Genomic DNA, 13,270 nt, shown 5'->3' with positions numbered 1-13,270 from the left:
TTATTTATTATAGAGTATCTGATTCTTAATTCTATAAAAAAGGGTATAAGCTTGTCATAAGATCCAGGGACCTCAATATATAAGCAGTCACCAGCAGAAACAGTATAAACAGTGCCAGAAACCATGTTTGAGTGCTTAATTCTATAAATATTTCTCCGTACTGAAATCTTGACATCACCCTCAGGAGTTGTAATAAATTGCAATTGCCCACCTACAGGTAATTGGTAATGATTTAGATTATTGTTAAATATGTACAATGTTTTGCCTGTTTCATCATCAACTTCTGTAAGTATGCTGTTCAGATGAATAATTAACAAGCCACTCAGTTTAGACAGCATATCAGGAGAGGGTTGTGGTGTTGGCAGGTCCATAATAGCCTGTTTTTTGAACCCAAATAAGTTCATAGGCATGTTTATTTATTTCAAATCATGCTCTGTGCTTGTGCATTGATTGCCATTTTTCAAATCACAATGCCCCCATGGTAAAGTATGTATGCCACATGACAAAATGCATCTCTTATCATCATGTGGGTCCAGAGCCACTTTTCTTACAATATTTGTAGTCAAGAAGTGATCCTCACTCTGAATTCTATTTTCTGATGTTTTGATTGTGGTACATGATTTGAGACAATTTTTATAATCTTCAAATTCGAGCTCTTTTTCAACAGTAACTCTGCCAATGCCCTTGGCCTTTTTGACAACAGCACTACATGTTTTAAAACTGTACATCTTGGCACTTAACCCAGCAAATTCCACAATAACATCACCAAGTGTCTCATCTTTTAACTTGCCAGGCACCTTTTTGTTGTGGGGTTGAATATTCAGATGGCCTGGCAATTCACTTGTATCAAAATATTTAAACAATGCAGGCTGTGATATATCTTGATAAACATCTTCTGTTTTAAATACAAAGCAGATATAATAAAAAATCCACAGATTCCTTTACAATTTTATACATATCAATGTGCACAGAAGCCTGCATCTGGTACCTATTATGAGTTTGATGCTACAAATTCATTCTCCAGTATACAATATGACATGCCGGATTTTGTGGTGGTATTGTTTCAGACTGGAAGACACAATAATCAGGAAAAAAATTCAAGTAAATTTGATAGCTGCAACATCAAGAACATATATCTTAAAAATGGCAGAAATGAGGTATTTCCTAGAGAAAATTATAATTTAGACATGTCCAAGGATGATTTCCTTAAATTATATGAAGCATTTACAGCATACAAAAGGGTCACTACTGGCAATACTGACATGTATTACACACCAGATGAATTCAAAGCACAGAGACCCATGTTTGTCATCAACACTTCAAAAAGGAAACAAGTTGTGGTTAATGACAGGACAAACATTAAAATTATCTGTGAATTCCACGAAACACTCCCTGATGACACCATATGTAGTGTTATTCTCATAGGTGAAAAATCATATGTTTATGATGTAAGAAATGAGAGAGTCACAGAGCAATTCTAGAAAAATTATATTATCTTAATACTAGATATACAAGTTGAGCCTGGTGCCCAATTGAACTTAAACCGGAAGTAAATATGTGTGTGTGTGTGTGTGTGTGTGTGGGTGTGTGTATGTGTTAATACGTTTGGCGTAGTTTTAGGTGTGGTCAAAAAAAATATGAAGAGGGGCATATTTTTGACAAGATTATGGACAACAATCTCACAGAAGTGCCTTTTATAAGTGTAGGCAAATCAATCTGAGGGGGGTCATCATTTCTCAGGAACTTCCCGAGGGCATTTTTACAAAAATCTTGGATTAGACGGGGTTCCACACTTGAGCAAAAAGCTCATATGGGCATGTTGAGCAAGTTTTAAGTGTAGGCAAATCTGCCAGAGGGGGGTTCATCCTTTCCGGCACTGGTTGTATCATCAATTACACTACTTGGGGGGTATTCTTCTAAACCTCTTCATTAAATTCATCTGTTTGGCACATTTTCCAAAGTACCGCTCACAAAACTAAACTCTTCTGTCCGGCACATCTACACTGAGAGCATGGACTCTTCTTGTGATGTACCTCTTCCAATTCCAGTGCCTTAAAATGCAATGGAAACTTGATTTTGATATTCCTGTTAATGTGTATACATTTTTTATGTGACACCCTGTATACCTTAGATTATGTTTTATGTCCTCCTCCATGGCCGTGCGGTCTAAGGAGCTGTGCTTTGGACTCCGACTGCGGGACGGCATGGGTTCGGGTCCACCTGGGTTATCTCTGGGTTCTCAGCCTGTGTATAGAACTGGTGGCAACCCACCATCGTGAGGAAATTGGGGAGCTACGAGTGAGTAGTGTAACCCGGTCTCAAAAATATCCTATAACAGCTGCGGGTTCCACGTGCTGACCCCACGTCGCCTCAATACCGGATGAAGATCTCCACCCCTCTAAGTAGGATTGTGGGAGGGAGACTGGCAGTTGGGAGATCGGCCTAGACCCTTGAAGGGCTGTCGAGCCACGGGTTATTATTATTGTTTTATTTGTGCTCTTACTATGGATAAATCAAATAAAATATTATTGTAATTTCTTAACTGCTCTTTTTCAATTCTTTCATTTTCCAGCTTTGTATCAGCTGTCACTGTTGTATCACTGCCTGTACATATTTACAACTCAGATTTCCAGTATTGGATGAATACCTTGACAATGTTCTTTGTTGTAGCAATTGCATTACACCTGTACCTGCCAGTCTTTACATCTCTACAGTGTTCATCTGTTAACGAAGTGAGTTCGCACAGAAATATAAAATACTGAAAATAAATTTCAAATTATCTTTTTATCTTTATATAACAATATTTAACTTTTCCATTTTTCTTTTTTCGGAAATTGCCCTTTGCTTGTATTTTAATTTTTGCCTAAGAAACAAATTCTTAAATATGTGTGAAGTCATACATTGCACTTGCAATGTTCGATTCCAATTACAGGGCAAAATATAAATTTGTAAGTGGGAAACTATAGTATGTATTTGTGAAGAAACTAATTATTCTCCTATTTCTTCCAGTATTTAGAAATGAGATTTAATTTTGGAACTCGAATAGTTGGAGCAGTTCTATTCCTTTTACAAATGGTAAGATTTCTTTATTTTACTTTTCAGAGGTTGCCATAAATTTCAGTTTTATATATACACAGGGTGTTCTGGGAGGAACCGGCAATACTTTGGGAACTGGTAGTATGGGTGATTCTAAGCAAAAAAGTTCATATGAACATGGGTCCGATTTTTAACGATAACGGAGATATGAACAAATAAAAATGATGTAGGAAAACGTAAACAAAAACGGTAACAAGTAAAACATGGCAATGTAATGGTAATTGTGTAAATAAATACGAGCAGGGACATGCTGATACTAATCTTTATTGCATGAATTTGTGGTGTAGCAGTAATTAGCACACGATAATTAAGTAATGAATCAAGCAATAAATGTAGAACTGCTCATTCCAGTCGGTTGATCATTCAACATCTGAATTCCACCTATCCTAATCGATGGATTGTCGTCGTCGTCGTCGTGGTAATGGTCTGGTTCCATGGCCACCTCGTTCTCCCGACCTAACCCCTCTTGATTTCTGTTTATGGGGGTGGATGAAGCAGGAGGTTTACCGGGAAAGGGTGAATACAAGGGATGAATTGCACATTCGCATTATGATTGCTTCTGCGTTAATCCGGGAACATAGCGGGAACTTTGTAGTGAAACACAAGATGTCCTCCGACGCGCTTAGAAGTGCATTGATGTTGGTGATGGTATTTTTGAGAATCTGCTCTTCCCTCCTTACATTCGTTCATGTGAGTACTGAGCAGCAGGTATTAACATTTCATTTCTCTACATTTATTGCTTGCTTCATTACTTAATTATTGTGTACTATTTACTGCTACACCACAAATTCATGCAATCAAGATTAGTATCAGCATGTCCGTTCTCGTATTTACTTAAACAATTATCATTACATTGCCATGTTTTACTTGTTACTGTTTTTGTTTCAGTTTTCTTACATAATTTTTATTTCTGTTCATATTTCCGTTATCGTTCAAAATTGGACCCATGTTCATATGAATTTTTTGCTTAGAATCATACATACTACCAGTTCCCAAAGTATTGCCGCTTCCTCCCGGAACACCCTGTATATATATAGTATCAATCTCCTCTAAATAGATAATCATATCAAGCCAGGATTCTGAACCTCAGTCAGGACCGTTGCTCTATCAGGCATTCAAAAATGTCATGTCAGGTATTAACAAATCTTCCTGGTTTACTAGAGTTAAGGTGCTGAGCAACTGGCATTGGAGGACAATGACCAGGGTTACAGGGTAGAGAACAAAACTGAGAGCAACGGGCGGTGTGGGGGTCTTTTGCCTGGAGTCGTCAACAAGTAGCAACTGAGGAGATTGAGTGGGTAATCACAATTCGATTCGATCAGCCATCAGCGGAACATTATCATCAGAGACAGACAGGCACAGCGGAACTTTATCATCAGAAACAGACAGGTATAGTTCTTTCCAACCATGTTGATCTAGACTTGAAGGTATAAACCCAAAAGCTTGTGTTTTGCCATTTCTGAGTGTGAAAAGTAACCTCTCGCCCATTACCATTAAGTTATCTGTCAGGGGCGAGTGCTCACCGTTGAGGATGAATGATTAAATGAGCTACATCAACCCACATCAATGGTTAAAGGTTCTTGGTTCGATCCCACTAACCTCAGAGTTCATTATGATATATAATGAAAGGCTGAGTTGATACTAATTTGAACCAATACTCTCACTGTTTACAACTGATACCCATACATAAAAATTGTAACAATTTAAAAGTAGTACAGAACTACAGAACACATTTTAATATTGGAACTATACAGCATCACTCTAATATAGCATTCTCCTTTAATACATCCATGGTTCCCAGTTATTTTAACTACGTCTGTCTTCTTTTTAAGCCTGAATTAAATTACTGGCAAAACAGAGAAATTTGTTGCTATTTCTCACAGTGTACTTCTGGATATGTTAAATTCCAATTTAGTTACAATGTTTATGGATTTTACAATCACATCCTACAACATACACAGAATGATTTTTTCTCTATTTTCAGATTCTCTTTATACCAATTGTGATGCTGGTAGCTGCGGAAACAGTTTCACAAAGTTTGTATGCATTTAATCTTACCAACAGCGCATTTACTTTTCACACAGTAAACTTTCTTTTTAACGAATATCAAGTTCTTAACTATCAATTATTTTGTTTTTAAAAATGCTAAACACGGGTGTTCCTCAATAAAACAAATTAATACGAAGTCAATATTAGGCTCTCTGTCACCTGAATGAACACTCAGCCTGGCATTCGCACTGAACCACCACCATCTCCCTCAGAATCAACACCCAAGTAACCAAAAGTGTGTGGCCCAACATTGGGCCAACCATACTGAAAATGGTTGGCCCACGGATGGCCCAACATAAAAACATACCGTTGGGCAACGGTAATTTTGGCTTTGGTTCCAACTGAAAACTAAAGAATGGATATGTTTGTGTTCTGATATATACATAATTTATTGTGAGGCCAAATGTAAACAACAGTACAAATTATTTATGAAAAAAAATTACACCGCACCTTCTCAGTCACATGGTATCATTGTTGTCAAGGCACCATACCTTCAAGTGGTAGCACATAAAATTTCTAGAGTTTTCTTAGTTTTCCATCTTTCATGGAATTTAGTCTGCACATAACATTAACCACTTTCACAATAATACCTGTAAGAATGTTCTTGTTCTATAGATCGACCACAAGGAAAAAAGCCTTGGAACAAAAAGTCCCCCCGTAGCTTTCGCTTCTTCCCTCCACCTCGGGCCATAAGGAAGCATGGTCCACTCTCCCCCTCCCCTACTCGCGGGGGTAAGGTGCACAGGAGTCGCGGGTCTGCACAGGTTATTTTGCTCGTGGTTCCACTATATTATAGCTAAAGAGACAAACAATAAGCAATTACCAACACATCTTTCATCCATGGCAGATGACAAAGGACTGGTGAGTGAGTGCAAGTTAAAAATAGCTTCTACTTTCAGTAAAAAAATATTATATTTGCAGTATGTGCTGACTGAAATATGCGAAAAGAGACACTGTTACATGTCACTTATTGTACACTCTAGAATTTACAGCATACTCCTGAAAGTTGTCTGAGCATAAAAAAGTTGGTTTTAAAACTGATTTTGACTCACTTTTCCATGGTTGGGCAAATGTTGGCAACACCGTTGGCCCAATGTAAGACCAACATTAATTTGCCAACCAACGCAAGCCAACCTTTTCCCGTGTAAAAACTGTTGGCCCAACAGTTGTGGTTTCTTGGGCATACACAGACATCTCTCAGGGTTTCCCAGATGGCATAGTGGTAACATTGTCATTTTGTGATCAAGGGGTTCAGTGTTCAATACCCAGTGGAAACACATAGTGGTTCGATCCCATATTAAACTGTAGGTAGAGTCCTGATCAGGCTATACATGTGCATAAAGTGGATTTAAACTCAAAACAGAAACATCCCTCCATTCCATCAAACAAGCATCGGATCTGACAGCTCCATGAGCTTACACCTGGTCAAATAATATAACACCCTACGCCTTCTAGGTTTGTTTTTGATGAACACCAACAGCAATAAAATACAACTTCTCAACTCAAATAATTTTTGATGATTTTTTATATTTAAATCGGATTTTTTTTATTTAAATAGATTAAAAAAAACACGTAAAATTGCTGGTATGGTTTCTGACACCATACATATAGAAATGTATTTCTTTACAGAAAGGCTTTTTCTAGTAAACAGCTCTCTAAAAAATTGAATAGTTTGATTAAAGCAAATAAAAAATTACATGTAAATATACCTACATTTTTCTGTTTCTGATACTATATATATGAACGTACTATGGAAATATTTCTTGAGTGTGTTAATGAAACAATAACTCATAATTTCACTAACTTTTCTTCCAGTGAAAATAAAACATTCTGGATGTACTCTATAATTGTAATTTTAAATATTTTTTAAAGTCTTTGTAGTTGAATTTTTAGCAATGTTTTAATGATAGTTTGCAAATATCAGCTGCCATGTTTATTTACAGTTTAATGATATTGGCACTATTTATGGTTCAATATGATTAGTATTTGTATATTATTCTACGCAAAATGTTTGCTATTTTTGCCTATAAAAATTATTGAATTTTAAATCAAGAGAAATGTGTGTTTACATTTCCGTTCGTATGAGCTTCACCCCATCAGTACATATATTTTGTTTCTTTGCCTTTCTTAGGGCCTAATAAACACTATTAAATCATTACGAGATTAATGTACTTTCACCAAATGTGATTCTGATATCTACAAAATCCTTATGTACATTGTTCTGTAAATTATTTATTTAAAGTGATTTAAATCAATCCACCTTGATTACAGCTAAAAGATATTGCACAGGTTAGAAGTTTTGTTCATTCATATTAATAATATTTTTGATAAGTATATTCCTTCGCATGTCATAATTTAGAAACCACATTCTAATTATTTTGCTATGTATGATAAGAAAAAGTATGTTTCTCCTGATCTTTTTTAATGGGAAAAATTGCAATGTAATATGAAATTTTCACATTGAATCAACTACATGGACACTATAGTCAATTTTATCCTAAACCAGTGGCATGAGTAGAACAAGGTCCTGGTTCTCAAGACAAAAGAAAAAGTCAAATGCAGTGAGAAATGGGAAAATATAGGATTAACCCCTTGAATCCCAGCCTGTGGATAGAGAGCAGAATCCCATGACCATGATACTTCAATAACAGTCTCATAAATGTTTCTCGCATTAAAGAAATGGATCACATGATCGTCACTTAGTATTTATTTCTTTTTAATGCTAGGGCCTCCCCGATGGCACAGTGGAACCATCATCGCCTTGAAATCAAGGGGCCCTGGGTTCGATACACGGTGGAGGTTCATAGTGGTTCGGATCCCACTTTAAACTGTAGGTCCAGTCCCGATTAGCCTTTCTGTGCATAAAGTGGACTTAAAACATGAAATCAATCCATCTTTTTAATGCTGACCTCCGCGCCGGATTGGTTATAACAGTGCGCTACAACGACAAGGACCCCAGGTTCGAATCCCCACCTGGGCATAGGCCTTCCTTAGGAGCGTCCCTCATCAATATCATCATATCATTGCTCTTTCTCATCTTCGCAATTGGCCAAAAATGGCAGAAAAGCCAAGTAAAATAAACTAAATCTATCAATCAATTATTTCTTTTTAACTCAATTATTCATATAATTCTTCTTTAACACGCGACGGATTCTCAAGTGCATCACTGAAAGGATCGTTCACGTATGTTCAATCTCAGACAGACTTTGCCTCGTCTTCCACATCGGATATATCTGAATATTCAGACACACTACAGTCATTCTCCTCTTCTTCCAGAACATAATCCGACAAACTACTATCCTCCTCCTCCATATTTTTCTGCTTTTGTTTTACGAAATATGCAACAAAACAAAAACACACAGGTCCCCTCAATAGCACGGTTACGCAGTTTCAGCAACAGATGGCGTAACGAGCATGCTTTGCTCATTCCTTGTGATAGTCACATGCTCAAATGACGTCACAGCACCATGTAGACTTTGGTCCTTCCCGACCAGAGGCATTCGTACATTTTATTGGCCATTACCATGCAAGAATATTTCCTTGTCGGCCAATAGTACCAGCTACTTACGGGCCGTACGTAGTGGTAGTCAAGTGGTTAACATCTAAAAATCATTATATGCCCCCAGTGATACAATGCAATACATAAGAAGAGAGGGCAGGTGGCCCCCTCAGTCAACTAGTCCTTCTTCTTTAACCCCTCCCTAAAAAACAAAACAGGAAAGAGTCGATAAATAATGCATGTCTGTATGGTATTTAGGGGTATATTAAATGTGACTGTCCCCTCTGCAGAAACTTTGCAAATAAAAACATGTGGTGGAATCATTGTTCAATTGATAAGCAATCCACATCACAAACAAGAATTATCCATCAAGAATATTGCACAAAATTTCAGTTTTCATCAAAATGTAATATTCAGATTTTGTTTATTGTTATCAATAGGATGATTTTTCTAATGAAAAAATAACAATAATAATACAAATACTGCTCAATCTATGGCTTTTTCTTCAATATTACTTCCATTTGCTAAAATTAATTCTACACCTTGGTTACTTTTCTTCACACATATCAGAAACAATTCAATTTTGTATTTACTAACAATGAACGTCATTGGTCATTTTTATTTTCAGTTACTGGATTTGACTTATATGCCACTGCTGCCATTCTATTTGCTGTGAGCATATTGTACACCACCATTGTAAGTACAAATCTGGAATGTTTTATAATTACAGTCAAGTGAACCAATAATGTGTGTAAAGGTTATATGTATACTGTTACATACATCATTGCTCGATACCTGGTGGAGGCATATAGTGGTTCAGATCCCACTTTAAACTGTAGGTCCAGTCCCGATTAGCCTTACTGTGCATAAAGTGAACTTAAAACACCAAATCAATCAATCATTGTTTAGCACAGAGATGTGGCACATATTTAACCACTGTTACCTTCGATAACAGTACAAAATTAGAAAATCAGAAAGTTCGTTTAATTTCAGAGAAAAAAAATATTCTTCAAAATTTGCAGTCTTTTACAGTGGTGCCATGTCCTTCTAGTAAAGGGGAGGAAACAAGTACTCTAAAGAGGAACAGACCCCAACACTGGAAGGTAGTATGTGAAGGCTACTTACATTAAGCCTCCGCTGGACCTTTGAACAACTTCAGGGCAACTGTTTTTGAGGTTTCCTCTCCATTCGAAAAACCACTATGATATTCCAAAATTGGAAAAATTACATACAATTACACTTTCTTGTAGAGCACTCACGTGAATTTTCACATGGCTTACTTTCGATATTGTCTAGATATTATAGGCTTTAATAGGCTTATGTACGTAGGTATGAAACTATTGAGAATATTAGGCAACAGCAAAAGCAAGTAACAAGAAGATTCACGTGAATGCTCCAGAAGGAATTCTAAGCATATGTATTTTTTTCAAATTTTGAATATTATAGCGGTTCTTCGAAAGGAGAGGAAAAATTGGAAACAGCTCACCTGGCATCGGCCAAAGGCCCAGCCGAGCTTTAAGGAACTGAATTACTGGTGGACCAACTTGAACAGCTAACACAAATCCATCTCCAGATGGGCAAGATTGAAGTGGTGCATCTTACGTGCATATAGATTTGAATTTATTTGTTTGAGGCTCAACAACACAGAGAATGTATTCTCAGGAAGCTCTATGGTACAACTATAAACCCATTATGTGCACTATAATCACAGTGGTTGAATGAGTTTTTTTTCTTTTTTTGCTTCTTTTTCTTTTATTTTCAATTTATCTTTTTCCATGTACTTCATGGCATCTGCCCTAGCAATATCATTTAAAATTTCTCCAGATCCTCTCTCGACTGGTTGGTGTCTCATGCAGTTCTCTAGTTCACACAGCATTTCTGCATCCCTGTCTATTTGTTGATATTGTCTAGTATCTTTGCAATGAAGTACCGAAGTTGATTATTAGAATGTTCATTCCTTATGCAATAACTTGGTGGAAGTTGTCAATTTTCGATCTCATCACTGAAGTTCTTGGGTTTCGAGTCCCAGCTCGGGCATGGGTTTTCTTTGTGAGTAATTAGCAAAAACTGGCAGAAAAGTGACTTTAAATAACAACAACACGAATACTTGTGCAATAACTTGTATAAAGGATGATTTTCTTTAAACTAATAATAATTTTTGATCAGCCATGTTAGTGCTTAGTGTAATGGCACATGAGTATTTTCAATGGCATATTTATAGCAACTTAAAATACACTCAAATGGAACAGCAATACATAATTGGCATCCGACCAGTGATAATGAGTTGTGGAAACAGTGGGAAAACACACAATATGTCTCATTCTTGCCACTGAAAACTTGCAGTTTACAACAGATTCTTCAACATGACAAACATACAAATGAATGGTGCTAACTTCTTCATGCAATTGCTATTGCAGCTTCCATTTCTAATTGCTGGAAGCATGACATTTATAAATACCTATATCTGCCATGCAGGAGACCCGAGTTTGATTCCTGTGGTGGGCAATCTAAGGGCGGAATTTTCTGGCCTTGTCCCCACTTAAAGTAGCCTCAAATCAATGGGTACCTGGGGAGTAAAGGTAGCTGGAATGTGATGCTGATCACATCACCTCCAAAATGGCCAAGATCGAGAATATGTGGTGCCCTACCACCACATCCCCTACATGTGCCTTCATGGCATGGTGCTCTATGCACCGGGAACATTACCTTAACTTACCTTGTTCTTATTTTTTTACATATGTCCTTCTATCAGTGATGCATATACAATATTCGGATCAAATACTGTCAGACTACAAAGCTATAATTTTATTTTGTTTCTTCAGGGTGGATTTAGAGGAATTGTGTGGACAGACATGTTACAAATATTTGTTCTTTTGGTATCACTAATTGTTACTGTTGTGTTTGGAACACTCAGAGCACGAGATTTCACAACAGTATGGAGAAGAAACTACAATGGAGGAAAACTAAATCTCAAGTAAGTCAAAATAGGTGTTCAAGATAAAGAATGTGTGTGAACGCAAGGTAATTCTGCATATTTTATATGCTAAATTAATGTTAACCTGATGCTTTATGTATCATGAAACATGTAATGTTGGAAGATTGATTGATTGAATTAAAATTGTTTTGGGTGCATTGGCACATCAGGCCATTTTGCACCCTTCAGTGAATGCAGGGAAGAGGCCCCTTATCTAATAGATGTTGGAAGATTTTTGATTGATTGAGTTGGTGTTTTAAGTCCACTTTATGCACAGTAAGGTTAATCGGGACTGGACCTACAATTTTAAGTGGGATCCGAACCACTATGTGCCTCCACCGGGAATTGAACCCAGGACTCCTAGATGTTGGAAGAGAATGTCATAATATTATTATTACTACTCTTGTAGTTTATGGTTGTTGCAAGCATTTGATACAATGTTTAAGGAAAACATTACATCAAAAACATCTTGTCCCCTTGCCTGATGAAAGAAGTGTGTTTTCTCCCAAAACGTTATATCAAAAAATGTGTCTAAACAGTGGCAAGGGGTGGGCAAAGTGGGCAACTGCCAGGGGTCTTGTGCCTGAAGGGGCCTCGCGTCCCATGGAGTTCATACGAAAAATATAGTAATAGAAGCAAGAAAAAAAAGATGGAAAAAGCTAATTTTTGTGAGCAATAAAATTAAGACATTCGTTTTTCTTTAATTTGGCTTTAAATTCTAGTTAAACGTTATAATATGAATGAGTACGTCAAATCAGGGGCATGGCATACAGCCTAAAGGGTCTGAAAAAAGTAAAAATTATTTTTGTATTTCTCATGTGAAATATTTACACAAAAATTCACGATAACTTGCTTTGACATTCTTATCCATTTATTATTTTCTTGAATAAAAACTACTTTGTCTTGTCTTTTCTTCTCTATCTTAACCTTGCACTGTCGATTTTACTGTTAACAATAAAGCACCTCCAACTTTCACAGAGCAAGGTATGAGGCATTTAAATGCTTGCATTGTTTTCAGCTCCCAGAAAACAAAAATACAATTTTAAGGCGAGTGAAATTATTAAATATCATTTTCGTCAGTAATTTATTATTATTTAAATATGATAATTTGCTGGCGTATCTCTGAAGATTTTCTATGGATACACATTGAGATTTCAAATTTAAAGAACGGATGGGGGACTCGCATTAAAATCTCGCCAAGGGCCTCATGATATGTTGCTACTCCACTGTGTCTAAATGTTTGTAACAACCATAAACTACAAGAGGAATAACTCTACAATGAAAGCAATACATACAAAGAAGAGTCATTATACTAACTCCAACTAAGCTGTTTAAAAAATATTTTAAAAAACAAAAGCAGTAAGAATATTACGCCAACATTCATTGTGTTTCATGACTTGTTCAGAGGTAGATGAAGAAATATTAATGACAGTATATTTTTAGCATACTTTTGAGATTATAACTAAGAATAGGAATTCTTTTAATAAATCTGCATGCAAGGTAGGTTAAGGACATACTTTTTATTTTAGTTAATCAAATTATTTTTATTTAATTTCATTTTTGAAAAAAATCTTCTCAGTTGCCTCAGTGGTGGAGCATATTAAGTGGACAACTTTTGATCCCATCATTGATATTGAGTCTCGGCTTGTGCA

At 36.4% G+C, this 13,270-nt stretch overlaps 1 protein-coding gene across 1 annotated transcript in view; it reads left to right on the top strand.

Moving 5' to 3' along the window:
- The window catches only part of LOC145988781 (sodium-coupled monocarboxylate transporter 1-like), an 87,451-nt gene that overhangs the window by 38,658 nt on the left and 35,523 nt on the right, over positions 1-13,270 (top strand). Inside the window, exons 3-7 of the mRNA XM_083123967.1 lie at positions 2,573-2,732; positions 3,010-3,075; positions 5,081-5,132; positions 9,273-9,340; positions 11,467-11,618. Coding sequence (XP_082980093.1) covers positions 2,573-2,732; positions 3,010-3,075; positions 5,081-5,132; positions 9,273-9,340; positions 11,467-11,618 — 498 coding nt within the window. The remainder of the gene's footprint in view (positions 1-2,572; positions 2,733-3,009; positions 3,076-5,080; positions 5,133-9,272; positions 9,341-11,466; positions 11,619-13,270) is intronic.

Source organism: Lepisma saccharinum, chromosome 1 (genome assembly GCF_977018435.1).
Source record: "Lepisma saccharinum chromosome 1, izLepSacc3.1, whole genome shotgun sequence".
Taxonomy (NCBI): domain Eukaryota; kingdom Metazoa; phylum Arthropoda; class Insecta; order Zygentoma; family Lepismatidae; genus Lepisma; species Lepisma saccharinum.
The sequence above is the reverse complement of the archived record's forward strand: the minus strand, read 5'-3'. Positions and strand labels throughout refer to the sequence as shown.